The sequence below is a fragment of the Pygocentrus nattereri genome, chromosome 12 (assembly GCF_015220715.1).
Source record: "Pygocentrus nattereri isolate fPygNat1 chromosome 12, fPygNat1.pri, whole genome shotgun sequence".
Classification (NCBI taxonomy): Eukaryota; Metazoa; Chordata; class Actinopteri; order Characiformes; family Serrasalmidae; genus Pygocentrus; species Pygocentrus nattereri.
Genome location: NC_051222.1, coordinates 41445701 through 41472634, shown reverse-complemented (window position 1 = coordinate 41472634; position 26934 = coordinate 41445701). Strand labels below are relative to the sequence as shown.

Sequence of the window (26934 nt, the reverse complement as noted above, 5' to 3'; positions counted from 1 at the left end):
CCTGGCAGTGTGAGGAGTAATAAAAGTCCCCGCAGTGTGAGGAGTAATAAAAGTCCCTGGCAGTGTGAGGAGTAATAAAAGTCCCTGGCAGTGTGAGGAGTAATAAAAGTCCCCACATGAGTAACATCATATTAATATATGTATATTTATTTTAATATAATTAACACAACTATACAATAAATTGTTGTTGTTATTATTATTATTATTATTATTATTTCACTGCATGTCTTTAAAGTATGGATCCCGGCTGGGAACATCTTGTACACATAAAAATAATACGTGGCCATGACTTGGTAAGGCGTGGCCACATACTAGGATCTCGTTCCCACCCCTTACTAAGTCATAGCCACGACTTAATCATCTCATTCTCACAGTTTACTAAGTCATGGCCACGCATTATTTTTATTTCTACAGGATGTCACCGGCGGGGCTCCTGCTGTCTGTCCGAACGAGAAGTCTCCAGATCTAGTTCTTCTACTCTACCCGAGGGGGCAGTAGACAACCGCCGATGTTTCCCCTCCCAGCACCAGGGGGCAGCAGAACTCCTTAATGGCCCCAGCATGATAAAGGGCCCAGTGCGCATGTGTGGAAGCGTCGGCGGAGCGGCAGCAGAGAATGGAGATCACACGGCGAAGTAAGAGAGGCGGTTATACGGCAGACGGGCGGCGCACGCGGCGCTCCTCCACCCCCGGCCCACCTTAAACGCCCCGGCGCCAGGCTGCAGCCTTTAAGGTGGGCCGGGCGGGTCGAGCGGGCAGCCGGTTCCAGCCGCGTGTCGGTGCCCCCGGCGGAGGGTTAACGCGGGCGGAGAAACGCGGCGCGGCTTTTCACGTCGTAACCAGTTTATCTCGTCTTCTTCTCTCTGCAGACTTCAAGGAGAGTCTGGGCGCCGTATACGGCGCTGTGGAGGAGGCGGACTTCCTCGCCATCGATGGAGAGTTTTCAGGTAAAGCGGATGATGTTCCTGGACATGAAGCCAAGCCGGTCCAGCGCAGCTGAACTGGAGATGTTTGTGGGTTCAGAATTTGCTGCTTCGAATCGGTTTTAGGGGGAAAAATCAGGAATAAACGTGCTCTTTTTCTGTTTTCCAGGAATAAGTGATGGTCCCTCGGTCAGTGCACTGACCAATGGCATGGACACCCCTGAGGAGCGCTATGCGAAGCTCAGGAAGGTGCGACACCCAGACACACACAGGCCCTGTTTACACCTGGTCACCTGAATCTGGATTGAGATCTGACTCGGTTTCAACCGCATGCGTTTACATGTGGTGGTCAAGTGCAGTTGAGATGACCCTGTTTACACCTGGTCGTTAGAATCTGGACCCTGATTCGGTTTCAACTGCATGCGTTTATGAATTACATGGGCAGTCGCGTTTCTGCACAGCGCTCATCTCTTTACGCCGGCCCCCTGGTGTTTAGCGTCAAATTGATTTCGTGAGTTTGAGTTTTTAACGTAACGTTGACGGAAAGCGAGAGGCGAAACCTGGAGTTGGGAGAGCGCAGCGCCCGGACAGTCTGTGGTGGCACATAACGAAACCACAGCTGGATGAGCGAGAAATCCGGCCAAGTTAGGTCAGGAGTCCCAACCCAAGCATTAGGACATTTTGTCCTTTCCACAAAAATCAGAGCAGCTTGGGAGACATGACGTTTAATGTCCAGTATGTCTCAGTTTGTGCTGAGGTCCTAGTAAAGGCTAAACAACACAAACAAATGCACGCACTTTGCTCTGCTTTAAGCTTCAGCTCAGCTGAGAAGCTTATGATGTAATCGTGGCACCGTTTTAAGGTGGAACGGGAAAATTCGGAAGAGAAGCGACTTCAATTTTGCAGCGTTTTGGTGTTTGACAGTCTCTCATGGCAAGAAGCGACTTCTCGTTGCGGATTTAACATTCCAGGACGCCGCTTATAAATGTGAATAAGTCTCCAAAGATCGTCTTAAATCTCTCTGCCTTCTCGTAGCTACTGGCCAGGCGAGATGGTGTTGCTAGGTGACTGCAGTCTCAGTCGTTGAGAAACGGGGCTTTCTGGCTGTGTTGTTCACGTCCCGTCTCAAAGATGTCTTACTAGCACAGCAACCCCACCCCCCACCCGCCCCGTCCCATCTACAATGAGAGGACAACCGGGCAGGATGGCTGTAACCTGCTGCGTGGACGTCGTGGACCACTGGATCTTATTTCACCATAACAGTGCATTTGTGGCAGCAGCGTCTCATGGGCAGAGCAGTGAACGAGAGCCATCCAGTTCACTGACCACATCACTTCTGTCTGTTCTATTAATAGAAGTAAATTCATTATAGGTCAAACACTTTGCTTTAAAACTACCAAGTTGTCACTCAGTGAGAAAACAGAAATCCTCTATAGAGAAGTTCCGTCAAGATGCATCGATAAGTTTTATTATCGCATCGTGGCCTCTGACTCATCATCGAGTCATGAGGTGCCTAACGATTCCTAGATTTCAAGCTACGACTGACCACGTCTGATTTGTATGGTCAAACTGTAGTCACGCTTGCTCACACGTCCACATGGTTTGCGATAGTAATGGCACAACGTACCTTGACCAGGTAGAGGCCAAATTTACTAAGATAACTAGCTAACAAAACGATCACACTGCATTCACAACAGTGTTTCATTGTTTACCAGCTGCAACGTGAACAGGACTCTCTGAAGGTTTCTGAACTCAGCTCTGAAATCTGATGAGGTTAGTCTTCATGACGACTGCAGTACAGTCTGAATTTAGTTCAGTATCTATTCCAGAATATCAGCGCCTCTCATCATCTCATCATTAACTCCAGATCAGAAAACAGCGTCACACAAACATCCTAACCGGACTAAACCTCCTGAATCCTGCCCTAAGTTTAGGGTGAACCCCAGCAGGGTCCTGACTTCTGTTTAAGGTCCGTTTCTCTGGTTTTGAGGCGGCTGAGTCAGGCAGCGTAGTTCACTACCAGCATAATGAGCTCCATTTATTCCTACTGTAAAACGCGGCTTTCACTGGGAGATGTTTTTCTCTTCTAACTCTGCGTTTAAACATCTCAGACGCTGCCGACTCGAACTCCACCGCCCCTCTGATCACCTTCCTGTGTTAATGTAGATGATGGAGTATCACAGTGATGGTTGAGAATAATGAGGAGGCGGAGCTGAACGGGTGTCTGTTTATTAGGAGGAGGAACGTTAGCGTGCTCGGCTAAAGCGTTTGGGAAATGGAGACTGAAACTGGGGAGCGGCAACTCTGATTAACACCAGGGGGCGCTCTCGCAGCACTCACTACTTAGTTTATCTCACAGTTCTGTTTGACCTTATTTTATATAAGTAGCATCAGCTGTTATGTATTGTTAGCGTTATTTTGACTGTTTCAGCTGTGTTTATGGTTGGTTGCTAGGAGACAGATATGATGGTTGATTGTTGACTTCGATCGAGTAGGTTTAGATTTCCTAACTGGAGATAAGATGATGTAGGATAAGATTCCCAATTTATGAGCAGATTTGTTTCTGTAATACAAAGCTGTAAAAATCTTATCCTGACCAGTCAGATTTGAGCTTGGGACTAAAGATGGGAAGTTTCTGTAATGAAGTCCTGCTAATGACCTACAGGCTGAAGCAGTGATATTCAGATTACTCAAGCCTTTTAATGAAGCAGTCACTGTAACGTGGAACTTGCAGGGAAATGTTTGTCTGCTAAAAGCTTCTACTCCGTGTTTAGGCTGTAATTTGTCAAAACCTAACTGCACCGCCACAGATGACTGGTCAAACTGGGTCACATACCCAGAAATCAGAATCAAATTGGAGAAACGTCAGGTTTCTTGTGGGTTTTAGCCGTTCAAATGGCAGAAAGTCTGTCCTGCTCAAATGGGATTGTCTGAACAAAGTCTTGTCATCTTCTAGTGCATTAAGCCAGCCATGCATTACTGTGGTTTGCCAGTGACTCGAGGCAGAATCGCCATCACTGTCATCAGCTTTGTAACATTTTTGTTTACCGCAGTTGATTTTAACCGATGCTGTTCATTTCTTTCCCCATGAAGGAAAGAAACCGCTTAGATCTGGAGTTACTTTTTCAGGAACAACACAGACTATGCAATGACTCAACCCGAAGTCCTTTTCTTCACTTGACAGAACCTGCCTTCTTTTACTGCCTTCAGAGACTTGACTTTTAAACAAAACATGAAAAACACCAGGTTCAGAAACTCATGACTCGACTCTCACCTCAAACTTGAGACTGTACTTGCAACCTAGTGAAATTAGACTTGGACTTGCACCTTGGCGACATGAGACTCTACTCTGACTCTCACCGCAGTGACTTGAGACTGCACTCTGGCTCACCCAGAGACCTGTGAAATGAGAAATTTTCTTTGACCTCATTTCTTCTGTCTTCTGCAGCACTCCATGGACTTCCTGCTCTTTCAGTTTGGCCTCTGCACATTCAGATATGACCAGGCACAGTCGAAGTGAGTGATCTTGCACACACACATCTGTCTTTGGAAGGAAAGTCATTCCTATTACGCTGGAAAGTAGATGATCTAATTAATAAGCACACTTGTGCATGGTACATACACTCCAACTTGCATTTTCTATACAAACCCATGCCCCCCAACCCCCCCTCCCCCCGACTCCCCTTCTGTAATTTAATATTACACGCTTTATTGGTAACCCAAAACAAACGTAGTCATTCTATAATAGGGGTGTGGGTGTGGTATAATGCTCAATGATTAACAGTAAAACGCTTCTGATGGACTGAACTGAGTGTGAACTAATTTCTTTTTTTTTTTTTTTTTTTTTTTTTTTAAACAGGTATCTTACAAAGTCTTTTAATTTTTATATTTTCCCAAAGCCCTTCAGCAGGACATCTCCAGACATCAAATTTATTTGTCAGGTATGTGTATTGTGTGTGTGTGTGTGTGTGTGTGTGGGTGGGGTGGGGTGGGGTGGGTGTGGTGATTTCTAACACATGCTCTGTGTTGTAGAGTTCCAGTATAGATTTCCTGGCCAGTCAGGGATTCGACTTCAACAAAGTTTTCCGCAGTGGTGAGCAAAAATCTGAATTTGTGTGTGTGATTTCTGTATCTGATTCTGTACCTGGTTCTGGCTCTGTGCTTTCAGTAGGGGATCCCGTACCTGGGCTCTGTGCTTTCACTAGGGGATCCCGTACCTGGGCTCTGTGCTTTCACTAGGGGATCCCGTACCTGGGCTCTGTGCTTTCACTAGGGGATCCCGTACCTGGGCTCTGTGCTTTCACTAGGGGATCCCGTACCTGGGCTCTGTGCTTTCACTAGGGGATCCCGTACCTGGGCTCTGGCTCGGTGCTTTCACTAGGGGATGCCGTACCTGGGCTCTGGCTCGGTGCTTTCACTAGGGGATCCCGTACCTGGGCTCTGGCTCGGTGCTTTCACTAGGGGATCCCGTACCTGGGCTCTGGCTCGGTGCTTTCACTAGGGGATCCCGTACCTGGGCTCTGGCTCGGTGCTTTCACTAGGGGATCCTGTACCTGGGCTCTGGCTCGGTGCTTTCACTAGGGGATCCTGTACCTGGGCTCTGGCTCGGTGCTTTCACTAGGGGATCCTGTACCTGGGCTCTGGCTCTGTGCTTTCACTAGGGGATGCCGTACCTGGGCTCTGGCTCTGTGCTTTCACTAGGGGATCCCGTACCTGGGCTCTGGCTCGGTGCTTTCACTAGGGGATCCCGTACCTGGGCTCTGGCTCGGTGCTTTCACTAGGGGATCCCGTACCTGGGCTCTGGCTCGGTGCTTTCACTAGGGGATCCCGTACCTGGGCTCTGGCTCTAATTCTGTGCTTGTGGTACTGCTCCTTTTACATGGTTCTGTTATTTTGTAGGAGTCCACATGCAGATTTTGATGTGTCCCTCACCTGATTCTGATTGATGCTGGAATTCTTTGGGGATCCCTTGCCTGATTCTCTGGTTTTTGTAGGGATCCCTTTACCTGATTCTGATGTTCCTGTAGGAATCACTGACCTGATTCTGTGGTGTCTGTAGGGATCCCCTATTTAAATCAGGACGAAGAAGCTCAGCTGAGGGAGCAGTATGAGGAGCGGAGGAACCAGATGAACGGATCTGGAACGCCATCGTATATCTCTCCTTTGTCTGGTAAAGGACCGGTCAATGTACCAGATGAACACAAGGACTTCATCAACAGAGTTGTGTGAGTAACATGCATTTGTTTTTAAATGGTGTCAGTAGTTTGGACATTAGATATTTTGATCTAAACTGTCAAAGTTGAAATTAATGCCCCCCTCCCCGTTTGCATATTGCGGCCTGCTGTAATACCAGTATTGCTAAGGCTAATGTTCAGGAATCTTGAGTTTTATTTTTTGTCTTTAGTGTGGTTTCCTTCACCATTTCTTATACTTGATTTGTGGTTCAACGTGTCCAGCAGTGTTGTGCTGTAACTGATGTGTATTTTCAACAGGGAGAAGGTGGAAGCTCTTCTGAATAACTCTGAGAAAACGGTGGACCTGGAGCCATGCTCAGGGTGAGTGTTTTTTTTTTTTTTTTTTTTTTTTTTTCTGTCATGGATGTGCACACCGAAAAGCTTTGTCAACCTGAAATCAAAGAATTTTTTTATTCATTTTTTTTTTGTTAGTTTGTGTCCTTGGTTATGTTGAGCATAATCAATTGTGTGATATCACTCAAGACTTGGGCTGCACCCGCATATTTGACTTTTCAGATATTTGGTCACTGGGTTTGGGACTCGGATATTCAGGTGTTTTGTTTTGCTAATCATGGGCTATAAGTAAAGACGAACTGCAAAAGACTGAGTTTCATAGTGTTTGCTTTTCACAGTCTCTTCAAATTCTGAAGGATAAAATCATGGCCCACCCACAATTATTATTACATTTTTGCCCCAGTGTGTCACGTTAAGTACATTCAGATTTCCGAGTCATGATGACTAAGCATCTGGGTTATTTGACCATTTCCCTAGACTTCGAGGAAAGCAGTGTACAGAGTGTTCATTAAACGTAGGGATGTTCCCAGATACTCGGGTACTCCTTTGACTGACTGGTGAAGTGTTTATCCCAGATATTAAGAACACGGTGGGCCACTGTAATCTGAAGTTCCGTGTTGCGTCATTGAGAGAGACTGAATTTGATGGAATACAAGCTGATCTAAATGATCATAAATACTAAACTGAGACTGTCTTTTAAAACGGGCTAGCTAGCTCAGTGCTGTTAATCTTATTCTGGTATCTGTCTGTCCGTTAGATGCGTCTTCTACTGAAGCAGTTGGTTAGAATGACGTGCAGCTTTTTTTTTTTTTTTTTTTAGTAGTTTATCAGTTTTGAGAGCCATGAGTCGCTGGTCAGTTCATTACGCAAGCCAGACAGCTGTGACCAGTCCAGCACAGTGTCAGCAACGGCATTCTCAGTTGGACAGTTTGTTAGGCCCAGTCATTTTTCTTTTATTTGTGTTGTTTGTCTTGTCATTTGAAAACTGTTGCTGGGTAGACCTTGTAATCTGGGTCATCAGAGGCTGGATCACCAGTAATGGAGTCAGTGGGGTGTTGGCCGATATGCTATCTGGGGTGTTTGATCACAAGAGGACAGAGTGGGAAAAAAATAAGAGCAGCAGTTTAGAGAAAAGCTGGTTTTGGCGTTCAACAGAGCTGAAAATATAATGGCTCTTGCTCTGCTTGAAATTGTTATACTGTGCTGCTCTGAAAATGAGTGACTGAACGTTAGCATGTTGCTTAGGATGCTTTGTTAAAGACATGACCCAGAAAGCAGAGTTCGTTCATCTTAATCACTAAACAGGCCGATGTTGGCTCGGTCCAAAAACAAACTTTCTCAGACAAACTAACGTGGTGGCAAGTCATTCTCTGAGGAGGAAAGGCCTGTAGAAGATGAGCTCCTCAGCATCTAATATGGCCAGTAGAGCTCTCGCAATCACATTTTACCCATCATATGTATAATTGTGATTTAATGATTTGTATTGTCTTGTCTGCAACTGTTAAAATGCATGCTTAAAGTGGCCAAATCGGCTGTTTAGCTTAGCTAGGCTTTGTTTACTGAGGAGTAAAGGAGGCCCTCCCGTTGAGGTAAAGGAGGCCCTCCCGTTGAGGTAAAGGAGGCCCTCCCGTTGAGATTGTGCTTCTCTACTTTTATTCTTCTTTCTCTCTCAGGTTTCAGAGGAAGCTGATCTTTCAGACTCTGAACTGGAAGTGAGTATAGCTGCTCTTTGGATTTAGGAGTTGAAACAGAGACCTGATTCCCTTCTTGTGGATAAATGTTTCGTAGTCTAACGTGTAATACTGTATGAAATGACTGTTACTTGATTGGTGTGATCTCTGCAGATACCCCAAAGGTCTCCATGTTGAAACAGTGGAAACTGAGAAGGTAACTGGCGCTGTCCTTTTACTGATTTACTCAGAATCCCTGTTTATACTAGTGTTTTGTTCATTTATTTCTGGGACTGTGCATATCATATGGTAGCCAGTTCTTCCTCACTGCAAATGACTATTGATATAGCTAACCCTGCCCTCTGTGAATGGAGAATGCTAGTTAATCTTGCTAGCTGAAAGTAGCTAATGTTAGCTCGAATTGCTAATTGATGGAGGACCGCACTCGCTCACTCTGCTAAATGGAAATGGCTAAAACAAGCTAATTCTGCTAAATAAAAATGGCATACAGACACTTGAATAAAATGATTAGCATTAGTTGTTTTCAGTTAGCAGACTCTATAGCTAACGCCACCTAACGTCCTGAGCCAACGTCTGTTCAAAGTTCAGGTGTTTGCAACCTGAGGAACTGAGCCCCATTTAGCTCAATCATGCGTTGGCAATGTTGAAGTTTTTGATTTTGATTTTGTCGCGAGTTCATCCTGAAGACAGCACTTTTCTGTAGAGCATGAAATGGACTGTGTGAATTTAACAGGCTTGGTGTTTTTTCTCAGAAAGAGCGGTTTATTCAGGTCAGTAAGGTGGATGAAGAAGAGCGGAGGAGAATAGAGCAGCAGAAACAGGAAAGAGAGCAGGTGACCTTTAACTTCTGAATGTTTAGCGTCCATCCTTATTACTGTGGAGGTTGCCGATGAACTTCCACGGTACATGAACACCAATTCAGTTCTAATGTTTGTGTAAACAGGAGGAACTGAACGATGCGGTTGGGTTCTCCAGAGTGATCCATGCCATCTCCAAATCGGTGAGTTTAACTCCTAGTTCCCTTTTAAGCTGCTGAACTAAATCGAATGGTGAAATGTTAAATGATCAGGGATGTCCTAGGAGCCACCTTGCAGCAGACTGGTATACAATAGCAACCACCTGTACATCCTAGCCAGCCACATGCCACACTTTAGCAACTGCCAAGCAACACTGTAGCAGCCACTTGGAATGCCATAGCAACCAACTGGGGAACCATGGCGACAACCTAGCAACATCCTAATAATGACAACCTAACACCACCATGGCAACTAACTGGGGTGCCATAGCAACCAGGTAGACATGATCTGCAACCATCTTCCATAATCTTCTTGAGCTTAAGCTGCGCAGTGATGATGCATTTTTAACAGGAAATGCACTTTTTTTAGGTGGTGGTGATTTTATTATTATTGTTATTGTTTATTATTATTATTATTATTATTATTATTATTATTATTATTATTATTATTATTATTATGTTTAATGTAAGTCATTCTTTCAGGGCAAGCTGGTGGTTGGCCATAACATGCTGCTGGACGTCATGCACACCATCCACCAGTTCTACTGTCCACTGCCAGAGGTAACCATGAGTTGTATAGATTGTGGGGTGAGGTCTCATATCTTGTTAGAACATGCATAACTGCTGGTTATATTATGCAAAATATGCTATTAAAGGCATTACCGTATATTCTGGATGGATTGTGTAATGCACTGTCTTAATTGCTGCTGAAACTGTGAACTTGCTGAATGTACTGGACTGTTATGAATATTAAACTGTTTATTGTTTTGTTCATTAATCACAACTGAAATCTGCTCGTCTTTTTTCTGTGTGTTTTTTGCAGGAGTTGGATGATTTCAAAGAGGTTACGATGTGTGTGTTTCCCAGGTAAGCCCCGCCCCAAAACAAGTGACACCTGAACCTGGACAAACGGGGTGGGGTGGGGTGGGGTATGTCAGTCAAGCGAACCGAAACTAAATACCGGGCGTTTGTGATATTCCGCCCGAACATTTTTTTTTTAAGTCTCAAAAATAATATACGTTAATTAAATTAATTATTTTCAAGAGCTGAGCCGCATCAGAGGGATCAAAGAGCCGCGGGTTGCCGACCCCTGGCCTCGTGATCTGACCATAGGATCTGACACTTCTCTTGATCTGACATGCGCAGGTTTCACTGTAACCAACACCAAGGCCGAGCCTACTAGCCATTAAGCCAGTCAGAAACAGGGGGGGCGGGACTTGCTTTGACCAAACAAATTGATAGATTCAGTAGGAAATCCCGGGAAATACACGTGCGAATTTTTTTCCACTGTCAACGCGAAACGTATAAACTCAGCCATGGAACACAACTATATTAAGCCTATATTAAGGGGAAAACGGAACTGAATAGTAATTTTAGGGCTGTAGTATTATTTGAGTTTGTTGCACTGTAACTGTTTCAAAATATTTAAAATAAATGCTGCATAGTTTGCTATTATATTTTTAAAAGAAATGAATGTGTCCTTGTTCATGTCATTTAGTCAATGGTTAGGCTACTAATCAATTCCTAGTTTACTTTGGAGTATTGGAGTAGTGTTATTGCCACCTGCTGACCGTTCTTGGTATGGCTGTAGTATCTGTAGTCTCCTATGCTATAGAAGCAATAAGGTATGGATTCCTGAACAGGCCTGCTAGTCCCAAGAGTTCTGGTAATCTGCACAAGCTTCTGAAATATAGGCTTATATTGGGTTTGTTTATCTCATGTCTGAATGTTGTTCATGTATTTCAACAAAATTCAACACAATCTATCATTGAAGGGACTAATTCAAAAGCAAAAACTCTTTGACAGTAATGAAGATCAGGGTTATACATAGACGTTTATCTGCGCCCAGGGGCCAACATGTGTTAAGTGTGTCGCATACATAGCACCCCCACCCTGCTCACCTCCCGAGCAGAGAAAAAAAGTTCAGGCTCAGGAATTTTTTCCCACTATCACCCCTGCATACATCACTGGATCCTCTGAATTACGAGATTGTTAGTCGTAATGCTACTATAGTTGCATGCGAGCTAAAGCTGCTGTGCATCGGTTTGATGTCACTAAGGTACATTTAAATTAAGGAGAGTGTTCTGACTAATTGTGCTGCCTTGTCAAAATGTCCTACTATAGCGCGTATTTATTGGCGCCTCTAGCCAGGACGTTTTGATGGCATTTTTATTGATGAGGTGATTTAAGCTCTCAGCATTAAAGCTCTGAGCCTGAAGTCAGCTTCTAAGCTGGAACAAGAAAATTCAAAGAAGAAGCTCCCAATTATCCTTGCATGTCTGTACTGAACACAGAGCATTACTGTGCTCTACTGATGATATACACGTGTTCAACAGGGCTGCTTCGTGGTTGTCTTTGTGGTTTGTCTTATTTAAGGATGACCAGAGCATTAAGAGCTGAAAAACAATTTGTCTGGTCATGTTGAGCAGTGTAGCCTGAGGGCTGCCACACTAGCAAAGTTGCGGGTTTGTGAGGCTGTCGGTCTAATGATGATTCAACGATCGGCCGTGTTGGTTTACCTGTAGTGAACCTGGTGCAATCGGGTTCACCCAGTCACTCCTGGGATTTGAGCCCACAACCTTCCAGTTGCTGGCTCAGCTTTTCGTTCACAGAAACATGCGTGTTGAGTTCACGTTACCCATTTTATTTGGCTTTCAGACTTCTGGACACTAAGCTGATGGCGTCAACACAACCGTTCAAGGTAGACTGGAGACTAATTCTAGTATTTAAAGATGAAACGAGAGTTATGGAGTGCGTTCGTCCCAATAACCGTGCACCTGGTTTTTGTTTCCCCCCTTCAGGACTTGATCACAAACACATCTCTGGCAGAGTTGGAGAAGCAGCTGAAGGAGAAACCCTTTAAAGCTCCAAAAGTTGGTAAGAAACGCTAGCATGCAGTAGCTAATTTAGCTACTTGAACATCACCTATTAATGTTTCATTTACTGCATAATTTAATTGTAAATATTGTAAACGTTTCTGAATCTCTAGAAATCCTTTTTTTTTTTTTTTTTTTTTTTTTTTAAATAACCTAATTTGAGTAGCTTGACCGGTCTACCGACAAGACCTACTTGGACCATCCTGACTGAGTTGGTCTGCCGACACGACTTGGTTGACTGAGCTGGTCTCCTAATGTGACCTGCTTGACCATCTTGACTGAGTTGGTCTACCTGCATGATCTGCTTGATTGAGCTGGTTTAATGACATGGTTGCTTGACCCTCTTGACTGAGCAGGCCTACTACATCACCAGCTTGACCGAGCTTGTCTACCATCATGACCTGCTTGACCATCTTGACTGAGCTGGTCTTCTTTCCTGTTTTGACCATTTGACCAAGATGGTCTGCCAGTGTGATCAGTCATGCTGGCTGCTAAGCCATCTTAACATACGTGTGCTAATGACAATCACAGACCAAAAGGGCTTATTTTTGTTTTACCTTAAGGTTACCGGATGTTCTGATTCCGTCTGTTTTGTGTGTAGGTTGTTCTGAGGGATTTCAGTGTTACGACACTGCAGCTGAACAGCTCCACGAGGCCGGATACGACGCCTACATCACCGGCCTCTGCTTCGTCTCCATGGCCAACTATCTGGGTAAGTGTGCATGTGCTAAGTGAAGTTGTCTCTTGTGTCCTGAGTGAATCGGAGGAGTCCGATTTAATAATCAGTCTGAATTAGAATAATGGAGTTAACTGTAGCTAAATTAGTTGTGCTCACCAAGTGTGCGCCGGGTCAGGTTTGGGTTTGAATGGTTCCAGCTGCAGGCAGATCTGTCTCCGCTTTAACACGGTGATCAGTTTGAGGTCATTTTTTGAGCTCATGCTGGGGGACCGGACACAGTGCCTGGAGGGTGAAGCAAATGTACCATCAGATGGAGAAATATTCAGGCACGGACAAAATGTAATGAAATTATCTTTTGCAAGCCAGATCTTGTTTGACTTATTTCGTTGGCCCAATTTTCCACCCTCTAGTTGGGACTCAATCAATCACACGATACGGTCCTCACTAGGGGGGCGAAACTTAGCACAGGCTTCCTCTGAGACCTGTGAAGCACCACCACATCTTTTCGAACTGCCGCTCACGCAATGTTGTTGGACGGCTGAACGCGCTCTGAGGAAAGCCATTCTACCCACCCAGAGAGAGTGAGGCCAGTTGTGCTCTCTTGGACTCCCGGATACAGACGACTGTAGTATCACCAGGGATCGAACTCGCGATCTCCTGGTGATGGGGCCAATGCTTACGGTTGCACAGCTCCAGGCCAGATTTAAGGGACACTTTGTAAATATGGGGCTGGTGCCTCGATTTTACCTCAAAGAATCTGAATTAAAACTTCATTTCAGTTTTAAGCAGCTAAATGTGTGTGTGAAGATTCTACCATGTAACTGCAGCCTAAAGTGAAGATTGTGATGTTCGTTTGTCTGTTTTCTGTCTGCAGGTTCGTTCCTCACCCCTCCCAGAGCTCACATCTCTGCTCGCTCCAAACTCATCGAGCCCTTCTACAACAAGTGCGACTCCGAGCACAGCTTACATCCACACAGACACAGGAGCTAGCGTGCTTACAGTTAGCTTTGGGCTAGGCTAGTATCGCTAGCTGGTTTTCTTAGCTAGCATTATAACCTCAGCAAAATTGGGGCCAGCTACGTTAGCTGACATTTAGCACTGGGTAATTTGTAGTTCCCATTGCTCCATTATCTCTCTGCAATGTTGGAAAGGTACATTTAAAAGAATAAATCATTTTTGGAGGTTTGGTGGTCCCACCGCTGTGGGATTGGTTGGAGCAGTTTATGAAAGTCACCTTTAATTATATAATTAACAAGTTGCGATTGGCAACAAATATAGACTATAATTATTCTCCCGTTTTTCCTAGATTGTTCCTCATGCGGGTGGTTGATATCCCTTATTTGAACATCAGCGGACCAGACTGTAAGTCAAAGACACAACATAACATAACATTCATACATATACGTTCAGTGACCACTTTATTAGGTACACCTGTTCAGCTGCTTGTTAACATAAATGGCTAATCAGCCAATCACACGGCCACAACTCACTGCATTTAGGCATGTAGAGGTGGTCAAGACAACTTGCTGAAGTGCAGGCCGAGCATCAGAACGGGGAAGAAAGGGGATTTAAGGGTCTTTGAACGTGGCGTGGTTGTTGGTGCCAGACGGGCTGGTCTGAGTATTTCAGAAACTGCTGATCTGCTGGGATTTTCACGCACAACCATCTCTAGGGTTTACAGAGAACGGTCCGAAAAAGAGGAAATATCCAGTGAGCGGTCAGTTGTGTGGACGAAAATGCCTTGTTGATGAGGTCAGAGGAGAATGGGCAGACTGGTTCCAGATGATAGAAAGGCAGCAGGAACTCAAATAACCAACCAGAATCTCTGAGGAACGTTTCCAACACCTTGTTGAAAGTCTGCCACGAAGAATTAAGACAGTTCTGAAGGCAAAAGGGGGTCCAGCCTTTTACTACTAACAAGGTGTATCTAATGAAGTGGCCAGCGAGTGCGCACACACACACACACACACACACACACACACACACACACACACACACACACCCGTTAAAAGAAGTGTGTGCAATGATGCATTCAAACTCTGTTTCAGTGCAGCCGAAGAGAGATCATGTCCTGTACGTTACATTCCCTAAAGAATGGAAGACCAGTGACCTGTACCAGCTATTCAGCGCATTCGGTAATGCGTACCTACACTACACTATTGTGTTGGCTTCGTTTTATTATTCTAGTTTTGTACCATTTTCACAGATGGCAGTTTTTCAGAGAGCCACAATTTTACAGGCATTTAACACCCTGGCTCACAATCTCCGGTCTAGTTCATCCCAAAGGTGCCACGTGTGATGGGGTTGAGGTCAGGGCTCTGTGAGGGCCAGTTAAGTCCTTCCACACCAAATTCACTCAGGCATGACTTTATGGAGCTGTTTTGGTCACTGGGGCTCAGTCATGCTGGAACAGGAAAGGTTCTTCCCCAAACTGTTCCCACAAAGTTGGAAGTGTATAATTGTCCAAAATGTCTTGGTGCTGAAGCTTTAAGATTCCCTTCACTGGAACTACGGGTTCTAGACCAACCCCTGAATAATCATCCCTCCTCCACCAAACTTTACAGCTGGCTCAGAGCGGTCAGGCAGGTAACGTTCTCCAAACCCAAACTCGTCCATCAGACTGACAGGTAGAGAAACTGATTAATTCAGAGTCCAGTGGTGGTGCTTTACTCCAAAGACTACAGGCTCCCACAAACCAGATGCTTTAGGCGCTACCACTCAGCGTCTTACTGTGACTGGACTGTAAGCCCATATCACAATCTGAAAAATGAAGTGCTTATTAATGACGAACGCGTTGGGATGGATTTTTCATTCAGCACTGCTGTTTTAACTCCCGGGTAATCTTTGGTGTCTGACTCGTACTAATCCCTGCTTACCTGTGCATCTCCTGTAACCTTCAGGTAACATCCAGGTGTCGTGGATTGACGACACCTCGGCCTTTGTTTCTCTCAGCCAGCTGGAGCAAGTGCAGATCGGTATGGCCACCATCGTTTTTACGGTTTTGGTTTTCATTTCAGGGAACATTTAAAGTGAAACTGTGATCTCTGCTGATTTAAACGTGTTTAATTCATAGCGATGAACACCAGTCAGTACGCAGAGAGCTACCGGATCCAGACGTACGCAGATTACATGCAGTCCAAACAGAAAAGCACAAGCAAGAACAGGAAGTGGGCTGAGGACGGGTGGGCCAACACTACCTGCAGCCACATGCACAACAGGTGAGGTCTAAATGACTAAGTAAATAAATGAGTAAATTCTCCTCCGATCACCACAGGCAGGACTGGCCTTCTCAGAGTTATGTTCTGGAAATGTCCTTCTGCCCGGTAGATGGTGTTGGAGACCTTGTGTAGAAGCAGATCGGGTGTTAGTTACTCGTATTACGGTGCTCTGATGTGCCGCGTGGGGCTTGTAACGTGATTTTCAGCAGTTACTGATGTGGAGGTTAAGAGTGCAGACGGTGTTACTGAAGTGTTTATTGCGTAGGTCGCTGACGGGGAAGAGGAGCATCAGCCCTACTCAGGAAGACCAAACCTCCGACTTCGGCGTCGCCGATAGCAACTGGAGTCACTACACAAAGAAGATTAAAACAGATGGTGAGGTGGAGTTTGTTGTTTTTTGTTCATTTTGTCTCTGCAGCAACATTGCCTTTATTTCTCGTAACCAAATACAGTAAAAATGAACAAATTAATGAATTTTATATTTTGAAAATCCAAATTTGCTCTTCAAAGTAGTTCACAAGATGTCTCCTGGATTTAAATTCCCTTAGCATCACCCTATTTGAATAATGTATGAATAATAATGAAGTACAGATGAGGAGAAGCAGCTATTTAATGATGACCACAGTTAACACTGGGCTTTTTTGCAGAGGGGGCAGGAAATGGTTAAACAGGCACTGACACACAATCACATTTGTTTGTTTGTTTGTTTGTTTGTTTGTGTGTGAATATCTTATCGCTATGGGAACAAAATCTTGTAGTTTTTGAATTGGTTTCCTTTTACATTGTGTTCAGATTTTTTTAATGGACTAACAGGAATCATCCAAACTTACAAGAGAAGGAAAAAACTTCCCAACTCATAAAGGAAGTTAGAGATTTTTCCAAGTAAATGTCTTTCTGAGATGAGGCTTTCTTCCAACAGTGATATTAATTATTGGTGGTAGTCATTCTATTTATTTCTTTTTAAAGCACTAATTTTTACAGAGGCACTATGAAAACACATTGCGGAAATGACCTCGTTATGATGTGATGTGTGTTCTGCAGCTGGAGGGAGTGGCGGCTGTGGTCAGACATATGCTGTGGACTCGACGACGGACAGCTGGCTCAAACCTCAGTATGTTTTACGGTTCCTCTCTAATCTCTGATCTACAGCCATCCTTAAAGGAGCACTTCAGCAGAACCATTTCTAGTCTCCCTCACCCAAATCCCAAACACAGTAAATGCAAATGTGATGAACTAGGCATGTAGTTAGCACCGTGCTGGTGGGTCGGTGAGCTTTCTTTATCTGTTGGCTACATTAGTCTTGCTGCTGCTGTGCTGAAACTAAAGCAGCGCTTCAGTTTTAACCTCAGTTTTAATTCTGCACGTTCAGGCCAGGAGAAGCTGCAGTGTCTACCAGCCCAGCCCAGGGAGAGGCGGGGTCTGAGGAAGCCGACGCCTGGCCAGAACTGCCAGCCAATCAGAATCAGGGTAAGAAGAGCTGAGCGATGGATTCTGAAAGGTTGGCTCTAAAAGCGAGATGCTGACTGGTTTGTTTGTGCCTGAATGTTTTCACAAAAGTGTGCATCATTAGTTTGGGTCTCTGATCACAACTGCTGGGTTTCCATGGGTCCTTAAAGTCAAACGTTTCAGAGCCTCAAACATATTTTGTTTTTAAAATATATTAGGTGTTCCTTTTAGGGATGGACTGAATGAAGGGCTTTCCCTGCAGAATATCAGTGACTGGTAGGAAAAATTATCAGGTTTCATCATGAGCCAATATTAAACACTAAAATGGTCATTTTAAAAACATTTGGCTAAAAAGCAAAACTGATCAGTCCAGAGTGTCACATCATGAACTGAAACTGGTAGTATAACGGTCAGGGTAGCTTAATTTTGGATGGATGGATGCTTGATTGATCCCGAAGGAAATTCAGGGGTGGAAATTTTTTTTTTTATATATATATACTTATTATTATTATTATTATTATTATTATTATTATTATTATATATATATATATATATATATATATATATATATATATATATATATATATATATATATATATATATATATATAAATATAAATAATTTTTTTTTTTTTTTTGATTTAGGCTCTGAAACACTGTCTCTAAAATTTTGATTTGCATAAAGATTTTAAAGTCTAGAAGGCCCTGATGTGTCCCCTCTGGTAATTAGACAGACTTTTGTCTGTATTTACTTTGTTCCTTCTTCACTCAGGTTCTCAGGCCACCTCTACGGGACTGTTTGACGTCCCTCAAGTTTGGTAGCAGTAGCCAATCAGCGGTTTCTGTCTGAGAACCAATTGGAGGAGACCGTCTGAGACCACACCTACCCTACAGCCAATCAGAAGAGACTGTCAGACTGCACTTAAACACACAACCCAAAGCCATACGACGCTGTGGCAAAGCAAAACCTACCGCCTCTCATTCCGTTCGTCCCTCTGCATGACGGATCACAGGGACTTCGTAAGGAGTGCGTGAAGTCCGAGCTCTGGAGAACCTCTTTTAACTGTACGCAGGTGCTGACAATGAAACTCTTGCCGCTTTAACACAACAAACATGGTTTACAACCTGCCAGCAATTAAATTAACACAAGTATGTGAAAGGGAGGGAGTGATGGGAAAACGTAGTTAGCTTTAGTTTGCGTGTAACGTGTGCAGGATGTTTTAACGTTTTGTCGGATTAGGTATCGTGTGAATGTATGTGCGCCTCTCCCTCTTTCTTTCCTATGTGGTCATGATGATTTATAGGTGTATGAGTGTCAGGTTGTCTAGTAATTTTTAAATATGGTTGTTTTTGTTTCCTTGTTTTTGGTTTTTTTAATGTGTAATGTTGTTCTCTCTTTAGCCTAACCTAACTTTGCCCCTTTTAGCAAACGCTGCCACTTAATGTCTATTTATTCCCCACTGTAAGAATAGATTTTTTTTTTTTCTTTATATTTTGTATGTAAATGTTTGTCCATTGTTGTTTGTGTTTTTTTTGTTTTTGTTTTTTTTTGCGCCACACTCAGCAAATCAGCTGCAGGTTAAAAAAAAAAAAGTGGAATGTTTATCAGAACAACAGGATTATGTCTAACTTTTCTTTTTTGTATCATGTCCTCTTTCAAAGAGGAGGAAAATATTAAAGAATGTTTCTTAGTATGTCTGTGGTTTTTCAAATCTGTTCTTGGTCTGAAGTTCACACGATCTTTAAAAGTTAGTTGAACTTTAAAGCTCAGTGTGTGGTTGGCCAGGCAGGTGGCCCCTTCTTGTTAAAGTAGGCAGCTCTGGGCAACATTTTTTAGCAATGAAATCTACCAGGCTGTCTGGGGCAAAGGGGAGATTTTGACATGAAAGACAGCAAACACAACTCTGTTAACCATCTGGCAAAATCTCCAACCGATATCTTTAACAACTTCCCCAACTCGAGCCATGTAGCTGCCTCTTGTCAGAGTAGTTCTTAAGCACTTTGAGTGAGGAAACCTGAGGAACCCAAATTCCTTAACCATCCCTGATGCTCCCAAACCCAAATCCCTACCGTTAACAGTCCCTGAAGATGGCCATCCCAGATCCCTCACCCTTAACTGTCCCTGATGATTCCCAATCCAAATCCCTCACCCTTAACCATCCCTGACATTCTCCAAACAAAATCCTTTACATGTAACTGTCCACCCAAATCCCTCAGCCTCAATCATCTGACAATCCCCAACCCAGATCCCTTACCCTTAGCCATCCCTGACTATCCCCAACCCAAATCCCTCAGCCTCAATCATCTGATAATCCGTAACCTAGATCTCTTACCCTTAGCCATCCCTGACTATCCCCAACCCAACTCCCTCAGCCTCAATAATCTGATAATCCGTAACCTAGATCCCTTACCCTTAAGGGCGCAGCCGCTCTGGGCAAGTGTGTTCACTGCCCCCTACTATGTGCATGTGGTGTTTCACTTCACGGATGGGTTAAATGCGGAGGTGGAATTGAAGTGATACTTCTTTACCGTCCCTGAAGATCCCCAACCCAAATCCCTCACTCTTAACCATCCCCAACATTCTCCAACCCAATTGTCTTAACAATCCCTGACCCTGCTTTTAAATTCAAGTCTTGAATTTGGTCCATACTATATACACGTTTGAGAAACCACATAAAGAAAAAATAGAAATCAACATGTCTCGCTTATCTTTGAATATGAAACACTGTTGCTGACATCCTGGAAAAGAAATTCCTTTAATTTCAACACATTTAACACAGCTCAGCAACCTCAACCATTGGGGTGATTTTCAGTCCAGAGGCATCAAATGTCAGTGTAAAGTAGATAAAACGGCCAAAGCAGCGTTCACACCGGCAGCGACTCTTTACCTCTTTTGCCCAAACTGCTGAATGCTCTTTGCCTGTGGGCGTTTCTAAACTCGAACTGGCATTGTTCGCCGTGGTTTCACTGAGGACAAATACAAATCGGGGGCATTCCCGCTAAAAATAAAAAATCCTGGTAAAAACCGCTTGTGTGCTTAAATCCCTGTGTCTGCAGTCAGTAACAATTATCTAGCAGCCAAAAAAGGGTGCCACAATAGTGGAGATACAGTGTGTACCACGCCGCTGAATGCTCACTTACTATTGGCAGTTGCCATGTTGCTTCACCGGAAATTGCCAGTTCTCATTGACAAAGACCTCAGCCATACGTAACGTAAGAGATCATAAGTGTCCGTGATCTCTGTGGGTGGGATGCTCCTCCCCCATCACTCAGCATGATGCTAGTCCAACGTGGTTGTCTGTTAGCTGATGTAACAGAATTAGCAGCTAGCATCTCCTCCAGGCATGCTGACATAGCATTATCAGTGGTGTAAAAAGAAGCTTCACGTGTCTCTGAAGAAGGATGTGCAAGCCTTCACCCTTCCAGCCTACCCTTGTGGTAAGTTGGCAGTTAAAATGCAAAGTCTCTTGCTGAAGGCCTGTCCATGTGTCTGACATCATATAGCAGCATCAAGGTCAGTCTGGGAAATAGCCACACCAGACTTTCGACGTTTTCAAGAGGCTACGTCCGCTTGAAGTCGACGAAACACAGACCAGAGTATTCCATACCACCACTGAGGAAACAGAGAAACATGTTAGAGCTTCAAAGCGATAGTTTGAAGCCCAAAATCCCAAAACGTAGCTGATCAGCCAAGAGACGTGGTGTGCACCGATACGAATATCTTGACTCGGATACTTTTTTTAACTTACAAACTGGATGTGGGTGTGGCTTATACTGGAAAAGCTGATAGTAGGTGTGGCTTAAAGCAGAAATTAACATGGTTATTGGTTATAAATACATTGTCTGAGGTCGGATATGTTATTTTTAGGATAGTTTTTAAAATGTTTTGGTCTTTAAACGTATTTTCAAAATCTGTTGCGAGGCAAAATAGTCCCCAAAGAAAACGGATTATTCCAGATTTTCCACTGTTTTCCATCATCGACATTCCATATAAGCTCAGAAGACACGTGTAGGTTCTCTGGAGGTTCTAATAAAGTGTCTATATCTGTTGTAGTCATGGCGACGCCTGGTTCCCATCACCACCACTGTAAAGACGTCTGAACCGTTTCACACCAAACCCTCTGAATCTCTGATTACACCTCACACAGTGAAATATGGGGGAATTTTTGAAAAACTTAAAGGAATTTAGGAAATTAATTTTAGGTAATTCAGACCTCGTGGTGCCTGGTAGGATGACGATGCTCAGTGTGTTCTCCTCCAGAGCGTTAAACATCTTCCCCACCTTTCTGTCCATTTCCCTCATCACACTCTCCATTACTACGTCCTGTAATCAGAGAGGTTTGATTAAAAACATCAGCATAAAACCTGCGGGAAGTGATTTAACCGCACATGTTCCGTCAACAGTCAGTGGTTTGTAGATTTGAATTCTGCAGTTGATGTTTTTATCAACGCAAACAAAGGGGTTAAATTCTTGAAACGGCCAATGGAAAATGGTCCCATCAAGATTGTTCTCTCTGTGGTATTTAGGGTGATATAGCTGAGCTGCTCTCCCATTGGTTAGGACTTCAGGAGCTGAACTGAAGGCCTTACACGTTAGATTAACTACCAACACAATTAGGAAGTAACAGGAATCAACCATTCATACTTTGACTTACAGTGAGGTGGAACCAAAAACGTCACTCTAGTTCTTCTGGAGGTTCTAGATAAAGTCGTTCACAGCGGTGGTGATGGGAACCAGACGTCCCCCTCTGAAAGCTCCTCACAGAAAGTTCCTACATGAACTGGTTCTGAATTCACTTACTGATGACTGAGACGCTGTTTTACGTTAACTTTGGTTCCGAAACGTCTTTTCAAACCCATTCAGGGTGGAGAGGCACACACAGGGCATCCCTCAAGACCGCATGGTATGGCGTTTATCTGCTCACCTGCAAACAGGTGGGCCCTTTAGGCTCCGTCCCCTCGTCTCCACTCCGCTGCTCCAGGCTGGCCGTTTCTCCATTCATTTCCGTGGTAACGGGGCAGGTGTGTGTCCAAGTGTGCATATGAGGGGGTGTGAGGGCACGGCACACGCTAAGCGTCCTGTTTCCCATCAGAACCGGAGAACCCACTGCAGCCGCTACGCTCTCAGCACCGACAAACTCTAAACACAAGAACACAAAGGGGATCTGGTTATGCTTACCTGCTCCTTTACAGCATTGTTTTCTTACAGGGTTATCAACAACATCTGGTCCCACTTTATATGAAGTGTCTCTAACAGCGGAAAGTGTGTGAGCCCACTTAGTTTTCAAGTGACCAGAAATATTCGGACACGAGACTGACAGGTGTTTCTTGTTGTACAGGAGCCGTATTACAGACACCTGTGATCTTTCGTCCTGAGTTCAGATGTGACAGGTCAAGATAAGTTTCTCACAAATTTGTATTACAAAATAAATTTTCACCTTAATTTAGGAATTTTATCTTATCTTACAGCACCTTAGTTAGGAAATCTTAAACTACTCGATTGAAGGTGATAATCTGCTGTCATGTCTGTTTCCTAGCACCCACCTAGCTGCTGTTACTGATGTAAAAAATTTAGTTTATCAGAGCGCCCCCTGCTGTTTATCAGAGCGTCGCCCCCTGCTGTTTATCAGAGCCGCCCCCTGCTGTTTATCAGAGCGTCGCCCCCTGCTGTTTATCAGAGCTCCCCCTGCTGTTTGTCAGAGCGCCCCCTGCTGTTTATCAGAGCGCCCCCTGCTGTTTATCAGAGCGTCGCCCCCTGCTGTTTATCAGAGCGTCGCCCCCTGCTGTTTATCAGAGCTCCCCCTGCTGTTTATCAGAGCGCCCCCTGCTGTTTATCAGAGCGCCCGCTGCTGTTTGTCAGAGCGTCGCCCCCTGCTGTTTATCAGAGCGCCCGCTGCTGTTTGTCAGAGCGTCGCCCCCTGCTGTTTATCAGAGCGTCGCCCCCTGCTGTTTATCAGAGCTCCCCCTGCTGTTTATCAGAGTGTCCACTGCTGTTTATCAGAGCGTCCCTCTCCCCAGTTTCAGTCTCCATTTCCCAAACGCTTTAGCCGAGCGCCTAACGTTCCTCCTCCTAATAAACAGACACCCGTTCAGCTCCGCCTCCTCATTATTCACCACCATCACTGTAATACTCCATCATCTACATTAACACAGGAAGGTGATCAGAGGGGCGGTGGAGTTCGAGTCGGCAGCGTCTGAGATGTTTAAAGCGCAGAGTTAGAAGAGAAAAACATCTCCCAGTGAAAGCCGCGTTTTACAGTAGAAATAAATGGAGCTCATTATGCTGGTAGTGAACTACGCCGCCTGACTCAGCCGCCTCAGAACCAGAGAAACGGACCTTAAACAGAAGTCAGGACCCTGCTGGGGTTCATCCTAAAGTTAGGACAGGATTAAGGAGGTTTAGTCTAGTTAGGATGTTTGTGTGACGCTGTTTTCTAATCTAGAGTTAATGATGAGATGATGAAGGGAGGATCTGATATTCTAGAATAGGTACTGAACTAAATTGAGACCAATACAACAATTTAGAATGTCCTGAAAAATAAAAACTGAAAACTGACATTTAGAACAATTAAGATTAAAGCCTAACATTAATGGTTTGCTTGCTAATGGGAATTGGCTTAATGGTTTCCCACAGAGACCAGTAGTTTCCTGTAGAACCCCTATAGATCCCATTAGGAAACCATCAAATGCATTTACAATCAGCTACTGGTCACCTGTTAAACCAGTAGGATCCTTTACACTGTGATATCAAAAAGCAAAAACACATTACAAAACCAGGCTTTTTGTGGGTTTTTCAGCAGAGATACAAACAACCAGACAGCAAACAGGTTAGTCAAGGAAAACAGTAGCAGCTGATGACAGGAACCTCGTGAGAAGTGTGAAGAACAACCCAAAATAAGAGTCAGTGACATCACCAACATCCTCAACAGGGCAGGAGCGATGATATCACAGTCCACATTTTGAAGAAACATTTAATGGAGCAACTCAAACATCAGCAAAACCCCCACAATGGAGACGAACATCGCTTAACCATTCAGACTCTCTCACTATTCTACGATCATTTCTGACACTGCTCGTCTGATTAAACAATCAAACCCACTTACTGATGCGGGCGTGCCTCCGCCGCTTCCCCGAGTCCCGTGCAGATGTGATGACGTCATGAACGGGGCCGAAAGAGCTGAAGGCCTGGAGCAGGTCGTCATGGCGATGATGTCGTGAAGAGAGCCCACCCACATATATCACGCGATCATTCAAAACGTCGTTATGCAGGTCCGCTAGAGACGCCTCCAGGTCCAGAGTCAGCTCGCTGACCGGCCGCTGGACCTACAGTGACCGTTACGCAACCAATACCAAGGTTAGTGACACTGGCACAACATTCAAACATCACAGTGACCATTACACAATAATGTTAGCAACATTGGCACCATCTCCAAAAGAGCAAACAACAACATTCAAGCGATGTTACAGTGACGATCACACGAATGGCTGCAACATTTAAAGTTACAACCTTCAGATAATGGTGCAGTGACCTTCAAATGATGGAACAGTGACCGTTACACAACATTCAGATGACGTTAACAATGTTACATCTTCCAAATAACGATATAGTGACTATGACAACCGCTGCGTAACATTCGATCAACATCAGCAATGCTACTGCATTAAATAGGCTGTTACAATGACATTTCATGGCATCTAAACAATGTTACGGTGACCATCTCTTCGCCAGGCTCCAACGACGGTCGTGAGAACCGACTGGAAGGCGAGGCCTCAACCCTGAGCACAGACCGCCTGCGATGACTACAAGGGCAGAATGACAACCGCGAGGGCTGGGGTGACGGTGCCCGAGTCCTGAGCCCTGCGTCCTAGGCACCGTCTCCGGGTCCACGGCAAGGGCACGCTAACAGACCTGACCGATACCAGGGGCTGGACAATGCCCTTAATGAAAGCCAACTGACGTTGATTTGGCTTTGGCGGCCTTTGAAAGGAGCAGAGCGGGAGACAGACAAACGAGCAGCAGCCAGAAAAAGGACTGGACAGCTAAACGTTTGTGCGAAAGAGAAAGCGTCCCTCCTCGTCCTGAGGCAGCACAGCCTGTGTTCCACTACTACACCAACAAATATACATTTAAACGAAACTGACAACGTGACGTTCAAACGATGTTAGAGGGACTTCTGTGTGACTTTTAAACAACACTGGCAACGTCTCAATGTTCAAATGTAACAGTGACCGTTATATCCAACATACGTACAGCACACACGTTATACAGTCTTCAAACATCGCTGAGGGACAGAAACGTGGCACAAACACTCATATGACCATGTCTGTTACTCACCTTTATTCTTTTGTTGTTTATTTGGTGACCAGTCAGAGCCTGAAGAGCGAGCTGAGCTCCTTCCAGCTGCTGAAACTCGACTACAGCGTACAGCTACAGAGAGAAACAGTCCACAGAAGAAATCAGGACTTTTCTGAAGGTCTAGAAGGTTCTGAGAGACTCTCACTGCCATCAGCTGGACTAGATCAAGTCCACTTCCGTGTTTCTACACTCACTGTTCACTCTATCAGCGCTATTGTGTCTGATCCACTCAGACCAGCACAACACACACTAACACACCACCACCACGTCAGTGTTACTGCAGTGCTGAGAATGATCCACCACCCAAACAGTACCTGCTCTGTGAGGGTCCATGGGGGTCCTGACCACTGAAGAACAGGGTAAAAGAGTATCAGAGAAACAGATGGACTACAGTCTGTAACTGTAGAACTACAGAGTGCAGCTATACAGTAAGTGGAGCTGATAAAGTGGACAGTGAGTGGAGAAACGAGGAGGTGGATGTAATGAAGTGGCCGGTCGGTACATGTGACCAGTGCCTGTGTTTGTGTTCTCACCATGTGCATTTTCTGCAGTAATCTGACTGACCGCAGGTCTCCGTATCGCCTGAGCAGCAAACATATCCTCCTCTCTGTGAAGTCTGAGGGGAACGGACCCACAAACAACACACACATCTGTTTCAGTCTGTTTGCCATCTAAAAAAGAACAGAAAAAACATGTAGAAGGAGAATTCCACCCTAATTCATCAAAACTTAATTGGTTACGGTGTGAACAAAGCCATTTAGACTGGTCTGATGTGGTTCTAGATAAGCCTAGAGCTGTTCCCAGTGGTGGTGATGGGAACCGGACATCCCCCTCTAAATTCTGAATTCACTGCCTGATGACTGAGACGCTGTTTTATGAGAGTTTAGAGAACTTCAACTCCATTCATGGTGGAGGGAGACATGCAGGGCGCTGTGCGGCAAAATAGTCCCCAAAGAAAACTCATTATTCCAGATTTTCCACTGTTTTCCATCATCAACATTCCATATAAGCTCAGAAGATGTGTAGGTTCTCTGGTGGTTCTGGATGGTAAATAAAGTGTCTATATCTGTGTTGTAGTCATGGCAACGCCTGGTGCCCATCACCACCACTGTAAAGACGTCTGAACCGTTTCACGCCGAACCCTCTGATAACGCATTTTGAAAAAGTAGGTGGACTTCCGCTTTTTATGGGTTTAGGCACGTCA

At 44.6% G+C, this 26934-nt stretch overlaps 2 protein-coding genes across 5 annotated transcripts in view; one reads left to right on the top strand and one right to left on the bottom strand.

Moving 5' to 3' along the window:
- The first annotated feature begins 569 nt into the window (after positions 1-569).
- parn (poly(A)-specific ribonuclease (deadenylation nuclease)) lies at positions 570-19068 on the top strand. Its single transcript, XM_017688411.2, has 26 exons — positions 570-634; positions 869-946; positions 1092-1171; positions 4371-4438; positions 4782-4863; positions 4955-5015; positions 5982-6147; positions 6415-6477; positions 8124-8162; positions 8295-8337; positions 8894-8974; positions 9085-9141; positions 9640-9717; positions 9980-10023; positions 11815-11857; positions 11958-12033; positions 12634-12744; positions 13586-13655; positions 14018-14073; positions 14760-14846; positions 15612-15686; positions 15785-15929; positions 16195-16304; positions 16971-17040; positions 17299-17396; positions 18147-19068. Exons 1-26 carry the CDS (start codon positions 616-618, stop codon positions 18194-18196), a joined length of 1950 nt encoding a protein of 649 aa, XP_017543900.2. The 5' UTR covers positions 570-615; the 3' UTR covers positions 18197-19068.
- A 1034-nt stretch (positions 19069-20102) lies between these two features.
- rexo5 (RNA exonuclease 5) overlaps positions 20103-26934 on the bottom strand; it is a 25890-nt gene continuing 19058 nt past the window's right edge. For 3 of the 4 annotated variants that reach the window (XM_037543400.1, XM_037543402.1, XM_037543401.1), the window contains exons 15-20: positions 26264-26401; positions 25710-25802; positions 24478-24697; positions 22300-22514; positions 21589-21698; positions 20103-20987 (exon numbers count right to left, since the gene is read on the bottom strand). In XM_037543400.1, the coding sequence (XP_037399297.1) occupies positions 20936-20987; positions 21589-21698; positions 22300-22514; positions 24478-24697; positions 25710-25802; positions 26264-26401 (828 nt within the window). In that variant the 3' untranslated portion in view covers positions 20103-20935. The remainder of the gene's footprint in view (positions 20988-21588; positions 21699-22299; positions 22515-24477; positions 24698-25709; positions 25803-26263; positions 26402-26934) is intronic. The other variant, XM_037543403.1, reaches the window with a different exon arrangement.